The sequence below is a fragment of the Dermochelys coriacea genome, chromosome 1, assembly GCF_009764565.3.
Source record: "Dermochelys coriacea isolate rDerCor1 chromosome 1, rDerCor1.pri.v4, whole genome shotgun sequence".
Taxonomy (NCBI): Eukaryota; Metazoa; Chordata; order Testudines; family Dermochelyidae; genus Dermochelys; species Dermochelys coriacea.
The window spans coordinates 151,916,479-151,934,549 of NC_050068.2; the positions used below are offsets into that span (position 1 = coordinate 151,916,479).

At 38.5% G+C, this 18,071-nt stretch overlaps 1 protein-coding gene across 1 annotated transcript in view; it reads right to left on the reverse strand.

Annotated features, from left to right (window-relative positions):
- Nucleotides 1–18,071, reverse strand: part of RPGR (retinitis pigmentosa GTPase regulator) — a 99,350-nt gene that overhangs the window by 71,333 nt on the left and 9,946 nt on the right. Inside the window, 5 exon segments of the mRNA XM_043505639.1 lie at nucleotides 7,529–7,686; nucleotides 8,807–8,946; nucleotides 8,948–8,958; nucleotides 13,527–13,589; nucleotides 16,935–17,027. Coding sequence (XP_043361574.1) covers nucleotides 7,529–7,686; nucleotides 8,807–8,946; nucleotides 8,948–8,958; nucleotides 13,527–13,589; nucleotides 16,935–17,027 — 465 coding nt within the window.

Consider the following 18,071-nt stretch of genomic DNA (forward strand, 5'->3'; position numbering starts at 1 on the left):
AGTCAATGTCTGTCCAAGACTTTGAAGACATAAAACACTACATTAAGTGCTATATATTACAAATATTATGGAGTTATCATGCACAGTGTCTTTATACCAAGCAAACTTTATATAAAGTCATTTAATCTTTTCAGAGGACAAATAGCTTAGTAATTTACACTTGGGCCACATTCTCCACTCCCATTTACATACAACTCCCATCCATCAGAGTCAATGGGAGTGGCGAACAACTAAATAGGTAGAAATTTGGCTCTAAATAGATTTGGTGGAAAGAATCACCATAAAAATTATTTACATCTCCATATATCCTCTAAGAAACAGTTTGATTTTGTTTTTTAATCATAGCTGGATTTACCAAAGCAAAAGGATAAATAAATTTCTCATATGAAACAAATCGAAGACAAAGAAATGTTTAGACTAAGGGCTGGGTGCTCAGGGAAACGTGTTAATTATGTGGCTGTAGCCATTACTTAAAACACTGGGAAACTGTCCCATTATTAAAGCATAATTATAGATACCTATCTAGAGTACATTTCTGATACACTAATTTTCCACAATTATAGCCCAATAAACTTAAGCATTAACAAACCACATTTATAGAATTAAGAGGCAGTCCTAATATACACAGCAAATGTCTAAAGGATCACATCCAAATGCTATGAATTCAAGCACATTTTCATAAAACTACATTTTAAATGCTCTTGATACACACAAATCACAGACTCCAAAACATGAGCCCATAAGTAACTGCACTGTATATAACACTATATTTCCTTGTATGGCCCAAGCAATTTTACATTAGAATCCTTCCCTCACGTTTATCCCTTTCCGCATCTCTGTCATTTGGATTTTGAGGTCCTAAGGGCAATTACCATGCCAAAACCAAATAAGTCTAGAGGACAGAAACTGAAAATAAGAAAGAATTAAAAATAACCACATAATCAAACTCAAAACAGAAATACATACACACTTGTCCAAAGCAAATGGGTATGAATAAAATTATTAAAAAGCAAGGTTAATAAAATCAAGGACCAATTCCAAAGCCTACTGAAGTCAATGAAACCTAAATAGAATAGGCAGAATAGGCAAAAGCAAGGAATTAAAATGTTTTTTTATTTTGAAAAATGAAAAAGTAGCAATTCAGAGTTCAAAAGAAATGAACCATTTATGTTGCATGCATTCCATTTCCCTCTTCCCTTTATCAAATCTTTATTCAGCTTTTACTCTGGTAAAACACTCACTGAGTGTGCAAGACATTCTGTATATAGAGCTGTGGCTCAAATTAATTGCTGAGGTAATTCTATTTAAATCATCTGAATTGCCCAGGGCTGAATTTGGCCCATTGTATTTTTCTGCTGAGCCAATGTTTAATTTTTGTGAAATTTTGGTTGTTAGTTATTTGGGGCTAGATCATGTCAACAGCAGTTAGTGGATGGCAAAGGGTAGCAAAGAGCCTCCTATCCCAGGAGGAGGACTGGATTAGTCAGAGAAGCAGAATGCCACCAGAAGCTCACACAATATGCAGCATTTCTTCCTGCCACCACCTCCTTGGAGGAAGTAATTTGGGAACAGTCCATGCACTCCTCCAACTGCAAATCTGCCTGGATCTTGCACAGGATACATAAATGATCTTTCAAGACAGATTTTTTTCATCACTACCCCCCCCTTCTAGTACTGGTGCAGGGCAAATTTAAGGTTGTTTGCATGCTGGGAATTTCTTACTTTAACATAAGGGTACACACTAAAAAAAATCCAGTTAACTCTGAAATTTCTGGTTTATATTGCTGATTTTGGGAATAATTACAACATCCCTAAAACACTGTTTACCCTAAATTACTGATACTTCTTCTCAATCTTAGTTGTTCCATTTTAAAGCAGTTTTTTGTCTGGGAATTTCCCTAAGGAGTTTCCACACATGCGTACTAAAAAAGAAATCCCAAAACAGTACTAATATGCAATATTTCTAATGATCTGAAGAGACGTAGTATTAACCTTAAATCATTTACGTTTTAACTTAAGGATACATTCATTGGTACAGCAAAGTAGCCAGAGTGCACTGACCAGTTAAGTTTGTCTCCCCAGAGCAGCACAAAGCAACAGAAGTGTTCTGGTGAATCTGGCCCTTAATGTGCAACTGATTTAGGCATTTAGAAGGCTGTGTTAACAAAATCGGTGCTAGATCGATTCCCAGTGACACTCTGCTTTAATGGCTTCTCCTACACTTCTGCCTCCCGCTTCCTCAATGTGCAGTGAAGACAAGGCAGCAGTGCTATCAGGTCAACCAACTGACACATAAACCAGCTGGCAGCTACAGAACCTTTAAAGAGCAATGATCACTGGACTAAGTCTGCCAATTTTATATAACTCTCTCCGTCTCCTTTATACCACTGAGTAATTACCACCAGTAGAAATGCTGAATGTAAATTAGCTGTAGAGGAAGGGTGGCAACTGGTTGAGTTACCCTTGACGTCAAAACAGCTCCACTGAAGAGTTACCTGGGCTGTTGACTTGAGCCGGTCTGTAGCCTATCATTAATAACTTAATTACAATCTAATTTCTTCAAATACAGCCTATGCACAAGATATCAATTAATTTTAACTACATGAAAAGTTTGAAGTGTGTATTATTCTGTTGCTAAGATCCTTTGGGACAAAAAAAGACAGACCCAGGTGCTAAATTTCATAAAGAACCCAGTTTAATTAATCTGAGTGCAAAAAATGAATGGATTTATTGGTATATCCTCAGAAAATTAATTCTGTACTTAAAAAGTAAGTGTTGCAAGTTTGAGGAGAACATATGTAAAACAGAGTTGAATCCCTTCGTTAAGTGCAAAATGGATCACTACCTTAACTATGAAATCACAATCAGTGCCTCCATAACAAAGATAATGTGAAAACTGTAACCTTGATAGCATACCGTTCCTAAAGTTTCTGTAAATCTATTAGATAATTAACACTTTTTGCAACTTGGGGTCAGACTGATACAAAAGAGGCTGTAGCACCAGGCTCTTACTTTGGGATTCTGTTAAGGATTCTCAGAGAGGCCCCAGTGTTTCTGGGCGAAAGAAGAGAAAGAAAAGAGTAAATCAACGGCTGCAAATGTTGAAAAACAAGAGTCATCATTTTTACGCATATATATTTAAGTGTATCTCATTTATTTCTAGAATCAAGTCAGTGAGCTACTGACTGTTAGAGCTGCACATGAGATTCTCTCTCAAAAGAAGATAAAGCAATCTTTTTAAAATTCAGTGTCAATTTTTCATAAATCTGGAAACACACTAGTGCACCATATCTATTAACCTGCTCACAAACCTAATTAATGGGGTTATAGATTCAAGTGGTCAGTCTTCCATTGACTTCCCAAACTAACCAAGCTTATTCAATTTCTTTTCTAAACTTCATAATCCAGCTAAGAAAGATAGCCCCAATTACTACAGTACATTTTTTAATACATTAAGGAGAGCCTCTTGGGCAAAAGCAGTTTAGGAAATGCTGAAGCATAACTTTGAAACAAACATAAGAAGTCCTATCAGGCTCCAAAGTCAGATGATTTGAGTACAGTTTTAGAAACATATTAAGTTTAGATATTTGGCAAGTCCGATCCATAATGCTTCCATCTAATATGATTGTTTACTCTGCTTTTCCAATATCAGATCTCTGAGTTTTTCCCCAAAAGGTAAAATTCTCCCTAATGCGAAGGGCCCTCTGTCCTACTAAACCCTGGCCCACAGGGGCCTAGCATGGAAATGCAAAGGGAAAACTTCCCTCTCTCTCTCTCACTGAGAGGGGTTAGGAGGGGGGATCTTCATGCCAACCCACATAAGCCAGTAGAGAACAGGCACCAGGGGAGGCTGGAGGTAGGCCAGGGAAGACAACATAGGAATTGTGTTTACAGATCCAGTAGCCCCAGGATTCCATATATAGTGATCCTCAGGAGCTGAAGTGCTTATTGCAGCCCAAATCAGCTGAAATAGCTAGAAGGAAAAGAACCCAATATATGAAAGTGTATTTGGAAAGGATGGAACTTGAAGTATGTTCTAAGGCTCTTACTGACCACTGATGTGGCTAGAGAGGCCTCTTGCATTATGACAGAGGAACCAACAACATTTGCTGTGAGCATAAGCAAACCCTAAGTGCCCAAGAGCAACCAGAAAATTATTAGTGAAGTTTCAGAATTCTTTGGGAAGCTGAGCTTCTACACAGGGAATATTCTTATGCGGAGATCCATTCCATGCATGGTCTGGAAGTAGAGGCAGAAGTCTACATCCTAATGACCCTTCTATATTTTTGTCCAAACAGAGCTGGTCATAACTTCTCAAATTCCAACATTTGGATAATAACTGGGGAGAAACTGATGACATTTCTTGACTCTTCCCCTGCATCAAGCTCTACTCCAAAATGGCTTTTGGAAAGTTAGTGGCCCTAATGGAACAGAGAAAAATTTGGTGCATGCTGCCACAGAGACATTCATGGGACAGGGACGGGGGAGAGAGCGATAACAGTCAGGCTTCCTACATTTTTGTAGCCAACATAGTGCTTATGGACCTAGCCAGGGATGTACCTGGGGACTCCCTTCAGTAATTTATCTCCTCTATCATTTTCAGTTAAGAATATTCTTTTCCCTTTTGGAATCATTCGAGAAGAGAGAGCACAGTCTCCACTTCTACTTCCACTATTGGCACAACTTTAAGGGATGTGTGACATGGCTTGAACATTCCTTTCCTCTGAACCTTCTAAGTGATTCTGAAGGCTGTACCTCTGGATCAAATAGCTGCACCTCTCACACAGCAGAGGTCTATGAAGGAGCTTGGTGAAGTGACGGCTTCCGAGCTTGGCTGAAAACAGTTCCATGAAAATAAGGAACACACATGAAAGGGACCCATAGGAACCTGCAAAGCACTCTTTAGAGGGGCTTCTCCAAAGGTTTCTATCTATGTCAATCAAAGTCTCATTTGTAGCAAGGATGCCATCGTGGGGGCTTGAGAGTCTGTCTTATCTGCTTCTGGCAAGGGAAAAGCACAAGGGGAGTTCTAATCCAAAACATCATTCAAATTTTCCTTTGACTCAGAGGATCCATTTCTGCATGGGGGACCAGGGCAGTGGGCAGGCACACTGTTCCCCTCAGCCACTTCTGTGCAGAGAGGGTATCTGCATTGCAGAGGCAGGCCATGTCTTCCATCCATTCCCAGAAGCACCTCCTTGATAAAGGGCCTGGTTATAGATTTGGCAAAAGAACCCTATAGATATGACCCCAAACAGTATCATCACAAAAATATATATGAAATTTTAGTCCTTCCGCTGAAAGGGCAGAAAGAAAGAAAGAAAGAAAAAGAAAAGCTGGCAAACACACTACCGAAAAAGTCCAAAAAGGACTAAAAGCCAAAAGCCATCTTTGCTGCTTCTCCTCAGTGAAGCAAGAGAAAAAATTGAGTGTGGGAGAAAAGAAGAGCAGCCAATGATCCAAAGACTACAAAGAAAGTAACTGGCCATCTTTCTGCCTGATCTGCATATGGAGAAGACCTATCAGTGCTAGTGGCTAGACCAAAGCTCAAAAGATTTATTATTATACACGCTTGACCATATTCTGCTCTCACAAATGTGCATAAAGCTCTTCTTGGCTTCAGTAGGGCCCTCTTACCCACATGGTTGAATTTAGTCCATTAAGTTAATATGAACCTTCTTTGACACCAGATACACTATATCCCTCTTCAGATATCTGATTGCTAAAACACTCAAATTAAAAAAAAAAGTTAAATTTTTCTCCATGGGCCCAACACCTTGATCTAGTACTTCCATGCTGAGAAAGTCTATCAAGCCTGACAGCTGGGACTATTAAGTATGTGCAAGTAGTTTTCAAACCTCTCTCCTGGGTTAAATTGTCACAGGGCTAAAAATTTTGGATTATAGTCTCTACTAAATTCTATTGTGGCCAAATCAGCAACTCAATTTTTGGCTCCATATCATAGTAAGCTATCAAAAACCATTTGTTGATCAAGTTTTTAGTATACTACCTTCTCGCTATGCCCCGGAAGAGCTGGGTTTTTTGACGTACACATCTACTTGTCGATTGTGGTGCTTGGAAGCTGAAGAATATTTAATGGCTGCTAAACTTCTGGTCAATCATAAGCATTTAACTTATTTATTTTAAGAAAGCATCATTAATACAAAGTTGCATACTATAGGCAAAACACCCTCTACATATACTTTATAATCACTGAATGCTTTCATTCTGTTCATGGCATACTCTCAGGGACCCACACAAATGTTATCTGTAGAAATCTGTCATTTATGTAGTTTCTGGATGCCTATTAAAAGCTCTGTAATCCAAAATTATTGATCTATTGAAGTCTTAATACTTTATTGAGACTGAGATGAGATTAAAGACTTAGTATTATTTGGGGTCCATACATGTGATGAGAATAAATAGTTGCCCATGCCTTTAATATCATCTTCACTATAATTCACTCAAATCAGGAAACATGATTTTGGGGAGGGGGGTGGGAATGAGCTATAGAAATGTCAGAGAGTGTCTCTTAGCTCAAATCCTGCACAGTAAAAATTATCTGTATATTAACTGTCATTATCTCCCTGAAGGAAACACAAATCTTAACAGTCTTTGCAGATTCCTCCCTTCTTTGCTTCCTTAGAGCTGCACATGTCTTCATAATTCTCTGCAAGGTTATAGGTTTTCATGGATGGATTATTGCTTTTAATACATTATGCTTCCTGTTAAATCTTTTGATGGTGCTTTGACAAAATTCCAGATGTCTATTTTGAGCATGCTTTCTAAAAATATTTAATTTTTTTTTATTGCACAGCTGTAAATAGCCATACATAGCACTCATTCCCTCAAGACATTTCTACTTTATACAGCATATGTTCAGTTTGCCTCAGAAATTCAAATGTATAGCATCAAACCTTGACAATTAAGGCAGTGAATTAGCAGGAAAGATGCATTTTTCTGAAAAATATGTGATAGGTGCCTATTCAAGATTTGCATTTTTGGGGGGAAGGGAGGGAAAGGTAGAAGAGAAGAGGGTCAGTACACATGAGCAAATATGAATAGTCTCAGAGATACTGGATTATTGTACAAAATAGAAATCCAATTCACCTAAGGCATTTGTTGTATGTCTCACTAAAATAAAATCAGTGTGACAAGACATTCATTCAGCATTAACCTTTTTCCATAACACTGTCCCACACACTAACGTTCTTGTAATTTGTTTTCACATGGTAGTACTAATCAGTTACAATAAAGAATCATGGAACAGAATATCCGTTTCCCAAATCATTTCATCCATGGAGCAAATTTTAGAGAAATTGTTAATTAGAGGTAAGTCTCAGGGACAAGCGTACAGACCACTTTCCTTTGTATTTGTGATCAATAACGTACCATGGCATATATCATTAGGGAAGTATTTAATGTGTCATTAGCTATTTTTAAAGCAATTTAGCAGATGAAAATAAGGACCACAATTTGAGGCCCATTGATGTAGTTAGGTCTATTACACAGAATATCATTATCTTACTTGTTACCAAAGCAGAATGGTAATATCCACAGGAGACCCAGGAAACAGGCTTTCCAACATCCACTTGACAAGGTACACACACACTGGCTTCACCAGCTAGGCCAATCTGACCTTCAGAATTGTCACCCCACACGAAAAGCTGTCCATCCTCTAAAATAAAGCGGCAGAAAGTCAGATTTAAAACCAAAGCTGGTCTAACAATATTATTTACATTTACTTGTGGCTTCCATCCAGAGGCAGTTCACACACTCTATGTGACACTGCTAAAACATAGCCATTGCTGAAGTATGAAGACAGCTATCAACTGGCACTCAAACATAGCAAAGCATAGAGCCAGAGATACCAATGCAACCCATCCCTCACAATCTTCTGAAATGTGCCATGGAATATTTAGTGACCACGTAGTATTAGACCAGAAATGGCAACATTTAACATTTATTTCCAGACATGTTTCTCCAGTAAGCAATAAGATTGGAGGCTGTCAGATTCCCAAGTAGCTGGTGGTCTGTGTACACACATTCTGGGGAATATTATGGATGTTAGGCTTATTCCTATCCTATTAGTAACTTCAGGATGGCATGACTCCACTTGTGTCATCAATAGATTCCCATTTCTCTTTTCTCCAAATTGATTCTCTATCCCAGCTTTTCCATTCACCCCACTGATTCTCTCCTATCCCTCTCCCACTCACCCCAACTTCATTCTGTCTCCCTCATGCTGATTAGAGTAGCTGTTCTCCTGTTTGTCCCAGACCTAGTCTCATCTGCACAGACACCCATGTCAGCAACAAGGAGCGGCTGAGGCAAAGGAACGATACAATAATCTTCAGCCACCATCCAACCTTCTCTGTACAGCAATTCCAAGCTGTGGGAAGCTAGCTCTGCATAAAACCCTTCTAGCTGCAGCAGTTCCTGGGGCAGTATTTGGAACTAAAACTACGCAGGGCTGCTTCGCAAATCCGAGGAGAGCCTTAGCCATTGGTAGAAAGGAAAATAGCCTAGCACACATCTTACTGGCTGCTATAAGGTAGGATTTCTGAAAGAGGTATGAATGAGATTGCAAAGGGAGAAAAGGAGCCTAGCATCAGATAGTTGAAATCCTTTCTACCACCACATGGACTTATTAAGTCTCCGCTGCTAATTACTGCTTTTGGAAAACGAAAAGTATAAGGCTTCCATCAGGGTCAATGGGGCTATCAAAGGATAAGCTATGTTGTTAACTTGTTTTTACCTTTTCATGGTATAGGCTTTGTTATTAGCTTTTGCTCTCACCATTTATGCTGCTGATGTGTAAGATCCAGCTGCCAGCTGTTTCATCTTGTACTGGTTGGTAAAAAAACTAATTAATGAAAACGTGCTTCTTTCCTCTGTGTCACCTAATCCCAATTGCCCTTCACTTTACCGTCCAGCAGCATATACCATGTCCTCGTTCTGCACATAGAAAAGCACATGTAATATGTAGAGTAAGTGATATGTAGAGTAAGTAGCAAAGTCAGAAAGTTTGAGGCTCAATTTCTTCCTAAGAAAAAGTATTGCAGAAAAGCTTTGCTAAGCTATCCTAAAAATTTCTAACACTGATATTATGAGTTGCTGCTGTGATTCCCGAGGAAGCTTTCCTGGGCACTTTGGATGGGGAAGTTCTAACAGTCTTCCTCTCCATACATATGCATCTAGAGAAGGTTGGGTTTTCCCTCAGCTTGGAAAGAGATGTCAAAAGTGAAGGAACTCTACATACTCTGTAGTTCTTTTAGAGCTCAAGAGACATGAAGACATCTTGGAGAGCCTTGACTTAAAAATATCTGCAGACTGAGTAATTGCTGGAAAGTCCAGGTACCAAAGGCAACTTATAGATAAAATGGAAAACTAAAAAAAAGAGCCTTTTGGTACTAGCTAAACTTAGGGTGAAGTTTGTCACTTCTGATTGTTTTTTTCAATCTGGTAGCATCAGATTTTGTTTCTCTATCATTTATGTACATAAGAGAGTTTTAACAGTTCCCAGTTAGACTGTTGGCTTGTACATAAAAGGTGAAAAAAAGAGATTATTTATAATTTAGTTCTCCCTCAAGACACACTACATAAAAATGTAAAACACAGGAAGGATATCAGGAGAATCTAATCTGCTCTGAAAAAAACTGAAAGGCTCAGACATTACGAAGTAATATGAAAGTAACGCAGGTGTTACACAGGAATCACGGGGAATATTCGCAACTGAGTATTACAAGATACATTTTTTTTTACCCTAATTTTGCAGTGGGCCGAGTTCCTCTGAAGACTACAAATCACTATAGGTGAAAATTCAGCTTGATGCAGAGAGCTATTAAAGACCTTTGCAACCCTTAAATCCCAGATAAACTCTATTTCAAGGGCATAAGTGGTGCACAGGCTTTATGTTGGCCTCTACTACAGCGGAACTTTTATCTAAGCAATTTTATTGGATTTTAAAATATAATAAAATTATGTTTGTATATAGGAGCAGCATTACAAAGATGTTTAACATAGTACTTGGTATACAGTCATGGACTGCTGGTCAGTCCATTTATAAATAACGGGAAATATATGCTATCAAAAAAAAGGACATATTTAGTTAATGAATTAAGTTGTATGACTGGTTTCTTATTCAGTTGCATTGTGATAAGAACAAAACACCCTGGTGTTGGGGGCCCATTGTAGTAGGTGCTATGCACCACACCAGAAAGACACAGTCAATAGTTTACATCTACTTTAACACAAACATAATAAGCAAGTGTGACAAAATTGGAGGCAAATGAGGAGGCATGGACATGGTAACAATATATAAATCACCTAATTATTATGTACATGCTTGATGATTTTGAACAGGGTGGATAAAAATGTCTCTTAATTTAAAAAAATACTTTTTATTTAAATCATTCTTACTTAATTTTTTAGATTGACCTCCTCTGAAGTGCTTTGACATCTACTGATGAAAAGTGCTATAAGACCTAGGGTACTATTATTTCAATCAGAGTTTTATTTATTTGTTGCTAGCTCTATATTTTCTCAATATAGTTTTAAATTGGCAAAGCTGATGTTTTGTACGCGTTTCTTTAGCTTCCTAATTAAAATAATTTCAGATTTTATGTTTCTTCTGCTAAAGAGTTTAATATTTAAAATGCTCATCTGTGATAAGAGACTAACCCAGGGCCTCACTACACTTTTAGCAGAAGAACACTACAAAATCAAACACAACATTGATAAGCAGATAGCTATATTTCCAGCCATCCTCTTCCAATATGTTGAACCTTCACAAGACAAGTACAGCCTGAAATGCTTTACCAGGCTGTACTCATCCATCAAGGTTTGCTGTTTGAAGTCAACATGACTTGAGCTCCTAAGGCACTTTGGTGCTTTTGCAAATCCCACACATGGGTGCCTACATGTAGGTTTAGGAAACTGGTATTAGGCTCCTACTTTTTAAGAATTTTGATCTCTGCGGACATAACAGTTCACAATAACACCACTAATGTACTGAAAGACTAAATAACTTGCGACAGGGTTAACAATGTAGCAACTTTGTCTTGAAGTGACAAATATTTTATGCCACTAAGAAAAATTATTAAAAATACAGATTTAGCCCCTGATGTTGCAACGTTTATGCCCGTGCTTAACTTTAAGCATATGAGTAGTCCAACTGAAGTCAGTAGAACCATTCATAAAGCAAAGTAATATACTCACTTAAGGACTTGCATGATAAAAGCCTTAATTTTCAAATTTTTGTCAGGGTTTCTTTTGTGTGTGCCTATAACAGTTTTGTAAAATTCAAATGAAAGCCCACTAGTAGTGGCATTTTGTTTAAAAAGCTTAATTTAGTTAATTATAAATATTAATCTAAAGTTGTAATAGCACAATTTTTCAAATTCATTGTACAAATATTCAATCAAATTTAATAATTTTTAAACAAATTAAGTGTTTTCTTTAATTGCTTTACCCTGGATCTTAATCATTTAAAAGTATTAGGTGATGGAGTTTGTGGGGCTTTTTGTTTTGTTATTGTGAACTGTTATGCATTCAGAGACCAAAATTCTTAAAAATCTGGACCCTAATGTTAGTTTCCTAAACCTATAATTAGGTACGCATACGTGGAATTTTCAAAAGCACCCAAGTGTTTTAGAAACACAGGTCGCATTGATTTTGTTTCTGACTTAGCCAATCTGGCTGATTTCTGGTAAGTATCACAGCAGAAGAGAATCTTGAAGGTGGATCTGAAGGAAGCGAGGGGTAACCCAGAGGTAAAAGATTCCATCTCTCATTATACCACTACCTTGGAAAAAATACTGTATACATATATTCTTACTTTAATAATACTTAGCTCACACACAGCAGTTTTTATCAATTACTATAGTTATTGTAGTTACATTATGTATTGTACTTCTAGTGTTGCAAATTTTTTCTGTATTGTAAAATTTCAAAAAAACAAAATCTCATGTACACTATTACTGTACATGTTCTATCACTTTGTCAAATGATAATTGTAACAAAAAGGTTTTAGATTACAGTTCTCATTTCTTTCAAATACATCCCCTCAAAATAGTTACAGTATATTGGCTTTGTCATACCAGTCTGAACCAACAGTCCATCTAGTTCAGTATCCTCCCACTGGAAGTAAACAGCACCTTATTCTTCAGAAGAAGGCAAAGAAACTCCATAAGAGGCAGGATGGACTAGTGGTTAGGGCACTACGCTAGGACTTGAGACGTGGGTTCAATTCCCAGCTCTGCTACAGACTTCCTGTGATACCTTGAGTGAGTCACTTAGCCTCTCAGTGTTTCATTTCCGCAGCTGTCAAACGGAGATAATAGTACTTCCCAATCTCACAGTGATGTTGTGATGGATAAATACATTAAAGTTTGTGAGATACTCAGATACTATGGTGATGGGGGCCATATAAGTACCTAAGATAGATAGATAGATAGATGCTTCCAGGTGTACAACATGATAAAAAGGGCAGGGGAAATAATTTCTTTCTTAACCCAGGGTTAATTAGCTTGTGCCCTGAAGCATGAGTTTTAATTACCCTTAATGTTATTTTAACATGCATAACTACAAATGTTAATGGTGGTCATAAAAATTATTCAGCCACAATACCCGTTTCAAGTTGTAAATCTGTACCTTGTTCAATTTACTATAGTCAATCCTTATTAAAAGTGTTCCGTTATATTGTAAGAATAATTTACTATATCCTGAGTTCACACATATATTAAACCCTTAGCAAATCAACCACTCTCTTCACATCACTGTAGGCTCCAAAGATTGGTGCCATATGGAGGACAGTTCCTTTCTACAAATTTTAAAAACATGTCAATCCTTGCATATTATCTCTGTAAAATGAAAGTGCCAACTTCTAAAGCTTAGCAAACTAATTTCTCAAACCCAACAATGGGAGACAGAGCATATTGCCTTTTAGGAAGAATAGAAGAGAGTTCTAAAAGATATTTGCTGCATATCCAGACCTTTTCTGAAGTTATATAAAATTGTTACCCTCAGATCAAAATAGGGCAGGAGGAAATTCTTCAAGATGGCTATTGTTTACAAATTCCTATATATAATTCCTTTACAAACACCATGGCATGGAAAAGTTATTTCAGGAATGCAGAGCACAGAATGCATGACAAGTGGTTCAAGTGGCTAGTCATGGGTAAGTGTTTTGGTTGAAAAAAGGGAAGGAAAAAAGGGCATTCACTCTCCTCTAAAAAGAACAGGAGTACTTGTGGCATCTTAGAGATTAACACATTTATTTGAGCATAAGTTTTCATGGGCTAAGCCCACAAGTACTCCTCTTCTTTTTGCGGATACAGACTTACATGGCTGCTACTCTGAAACCAGTCACTCTCCTCTAGTAACTCCTCCCCATTTCACTGCTATGTTTTTCCCCAAGATGCACATAGGGAGCTCCCATTACAGAATTAGAACTATGCATGAAACCAAGGGCAGAATTTTGCCTTAAATATTTACCTAGTATGTAAATAATGTAGATTACATACCTGTGTAAACTAAACTGTGGTTTCTCCCGCAAGCAGCAAGTTTAACTTTTTCTGGTTTTAAAGCTATGAATTAAAGTCAGAGAATACGTTTACAAACAAGTTGATAGTTACATTTGCTTAACAACATTTTGCAATCTGAATATAGCCATCTGCTCGTTTAATATTTTTACCAGCAGCAGGTAAACTTACAATATAAACTGAACACTCTAAGCTAACATTTCTCTTTATTTCATAAGAATGTGTCAATCAAAATCACCCCTTGGTAAACAAAAATAGAAAGATTCCCCAAATGTTTGTAGCTGTCATTCATATTAACTGCATGAGTGCTAATATTCCAGTCAACCAGAGACCACATCTTACCATGGTAACGTAACCCTCAGAAGAATGCAGCAAGTTGAACTGGTGACTATATGGATGGCACTTGCTCCAATTTTCAGTACTTAAATGATGTTACTAACCCACTATTTTCCTTCTCCCTCCATTTTGTGTCCTTATAATCACCCAATTCTGTTGCCTCCTACTCCCCTAACTTTTCACCCCCACATACCAATTCTCTATTGTTCCTCTCTCCCCTTGGCTGACACATTCTATATCACCCTCCCAACTGGTCACATTAACCGATGTAATCACCAGCTGTTAGTAGCAAGCCTACTGTGGGCTAGTGCCCAGAATAAGTGCTGTGGCTGCAGACAGCAAACTCCCACTACACCCACCACCATGCGCATGCGCCCGGCAACACACTCATTCTTCCTCTATCCCTCCCTAGTGCTTTTGAAGTGAAAAACTGGACCCTGTGTGGGGGAAGGGGTTAGTCATGGGGAAGTGTTTTGGTAGAAAAGAGGGAAGAAAAACGGGCATCCACTCTCCTCTAGTAACTCCTCCCCATTTCAAAAATAGAGAAAAATATTTATCCATGTGACCTCTCACCTTCTCTCTACTTCCCAATTTCTGCCCCTACAATCTATGTACCACTTACCCTACTATCCTTCTTACTGTTTCTCTCTACCACGTCCACACACCCACTAGCAATACACCCATACTCATTCACAAACTGATTTGATTTCCCCCAGCACTCAATCCTGCCAACCTAGGGCATCTCCCTCCTTTTTCAGACCCTTCTCAAGCTCCCCACAAACCAACCTCCACCAGCTCCAAAACATCCCCATCCTGCCTGACTGACAGCCCTTCCACTTTCTACCCAGTCACTCCACAGCTCAGACTTACCCGCTCAACTCTGAACCCTCTCCCACCAGCCACCCAGGCTTAGAACTTTCCCACACAAACACAAATCCTCCCTGCTTTGGACCCTTTTCTACCCAACACCCACCGACACCATACAGTAGAACCTCAGAGTTACAAACACCAGAGTTACAAACTGACCAGTCAACCACACAACCTCATTTTGAAATGGGAGTACACAATCAGGCAGCAGCAGAGACCAAAAAAATGCAAATACAGTACAGTACTGTGTTCAACGTAATCAACTAATAAAAAAGGGAAAGCACCATTTTTCATCTGCCTAGTAAAGTTTCAAAGCTGTATTAAGTCAATGATCAGTTGTAAACTTTTGAAAGAAGAACTATAATGTTTTGTTCAGAATTATGAACATTTCAGAGTGCTCGTAACTCTGAGGTTCTACTGTACTCAGAAATCGCCATGTTCTTCCGAGCCCTTTTACTTGTTGCTGCACCTGAAAAAAAAATGGAAGTACTGTGGGATCACAGAGCATATGCAGAAAACCCTACATTCTGCCTCTTTTGGGTATGGAGATTATCTGAATTAGCTCTTCAGAAGCCTGCATTCTCCCCATATGTACCTCCTCCATCTGCTGTGTGCCATCTATAGCCTGTAAGGCCAGGAGTATCCCCATAGCAACCAGATGTATGGCACCTCAGTATATCAGCCCTGCTAACAGTGCCTGTAACATGGCTGACAGTTTTGGCATTACTGATAGAGTTTACCCTCACTTCCCCACAAGGATCATCTGCTCCTGGGCAAGCCCAAGAAGGCACTTTCTCAGGATTGCAACAGCAACATGCTACTACTGCTGCTTGGCCCCAAGCAGGACTTGAGCAGGGAATTGTTGCCATCTCATTCCATAGCCAGCTGTCACCAGCTTGGAGTCACCATGTGTCCTTTCCACAGCTGGCCACTGCCAAGGAGAGTGAAGAAACTGTCCTGTCCAGCCCTACTCCCAGCCCCCCCCCCATTCCTGAAAGAAGGAGCTCTATTCTGGGCTCCTCTCACTCTCTCCATTGCCTGCCATAGTCTGAGAGCAGAAGCAAAGGGAGAGCTTCCACGCTATCTTAGCCGAGGCAAAAACCAACCCCGTATCCTCACATAGCTGTTGACAGAAGAGGTGAAGATCCCAGTGATCCTGCTCTCCCCTCTGTCATCAGCCTGAAAAAGGTAGAAGGAGAGGAACAGAAGCAGCAAAGGCGCTGGAAAGATGTTTGGTGCAGAATTGATTGATTCCTGGATGAAAAGGGTTTGAACAGACTGAATAATTTGCATTTGATGATGGGCAACTGAACAAATCTGATGAGAGAGAGGAAGGGAGTTAATGGATTTGATGGTGGAGAATGATGTACTAATAATAATGGGGTGAATTGACAGAATACATTTTTTGATGGGGAAAGAATTATTGATTTGTTAGAGAAGGTAGAGCTGGCTGGGAGAAACTGTAAGAGTTTGTGATGCAATGACAAATTCCATGATCTGTAAAAGTGCATGGGTATTTATTTCATTCCTTCTTTATTTAATTACTTGTATAGTGGATGTGGGTGAATCCATTAATGGCTCTGCTTTTTTGGGATACCTTCAGGTATTTCTCATATTTGCTCAAAAAGTAGTAGGACAGATAATGAGACTATCTTGGTCAGGGGTTGCATTGGTAGAAGGTTACATATAATGATACTAGAGAGACAAGATGGGTGAGGTAATCTCTTTTATTGGACCAACTTCAGACCTGACGAAGAGCTCTGTGTAAGGTTGAAAGCTTGCCTCTCTCACCAACAGAAGTTGGTCCAATGAAAAATATTACCTTATTCACCTTGTCCCTCTAATATCCTGGGACCAACATGGCTAAAACAACAATGCATACATATAATGATACGCTCTCTTGGTGTCTAAGCATCAAACAGCACTTCAGAGATCAACAGTCCAATAACTTCCCTGCATATGGAATGAAGTTGGACAGAAACAGAGATGACACTGAATTGGAATTCTTAATGGGTATCCAAAAAGATTCTGTGCATCTTGAGAAGTTCTCAAACTCCACAAAACCTAGAATTGTGAGGTGATGGAAGATCAAATAGGGACCTTGTATTTAATTTGGAAATTGATACTATAAATCACTTTTTCATTCAAGCCATCTATCAAAAAGCCAAAGAAGAAAATAAGACAAACCTTTTACACAAGTTGGCTTGTTGATAGTATTCTTTGTTCCTAGTCCTAACTGTCCCCAGTTATTGCTGCCAAACATGTAAAGTTTACCATTTCCTGCAAAATAAAGACATCAGTCGGAACTCATAAAAGTGTTTGAATATGCAGCAACTTTACAGAAGACCATAATTAAGGACGGCCATCAACTTATGGTATACAATAAATTAATTATTATTAAAGCTTTTTGTAAGGGAAATTATGAGTGAAGTTAAATATTCTTTATTTTACAATGAAATTGTTTAACACTATTTAATATTTAACTAAGACTATTTTCAAAAATATTGTCAATTACAATACACATGGACGGAATTGAATTTTTTCTACAATTAACATCACAGGCTTGCTGTGTAGTTGGTCAGCCACAGTTAATAGTCAGAATGGCTTTAAAAAAAAAACAAAAAAAAAAACAAACAAAAAACCCACACCCTTGTTTGTGTTATGGCTGTGACAGCCTTCTCCATAAGAAAACAATGCGCTTTGTTATCCATAACAATTTACTTTGTTTCAATTGTCCACATCCTAAAAAGTGTCTGAGACTGTTTTGTTACGGACAACAATTTGGCTGTGGTGAATGCACTCTTGAGGCCAAATTCTACACTTCTGATGATTTTTTTTGGCAGATCTCTTCAGTAATATCAGCCAAATTTTAACAGGCCACTGTATAGAGACATCTGCCAGAAAACCAGCACTCAGAAGAGGGCACGTAAGGCAGAAGTTGTTTATTTCAGTTATGGCTTCCCCTACATACACTATTGATAGGCTGTTCCACAGAATCTCCATGACACAAAATGGAGAAGTATTCTTGGACAGGACCTATGGATTAGGAAACACGGTCTCTCTCCATCTATTTACATAGCAACAGTATGGACACATGAACAAGCAAATAATTCTAGATAGGAAAAATGAGTAATCTGTGCAGGTGACTGATGAAAGTCAGAATAGGGTGCATATACTTCTTCCATATTTACATGCCTGCATTTTGTACAGTTTATACAATGTCCTTGGCCCTATGAAAGCACTGGAAGAGGTTGTTTGGGGATGGAGGGTTGTTTTGTTTGGGTTTAGTTTTGTGTGTGTGTCAAAATTTTCCCTGTGATTTCT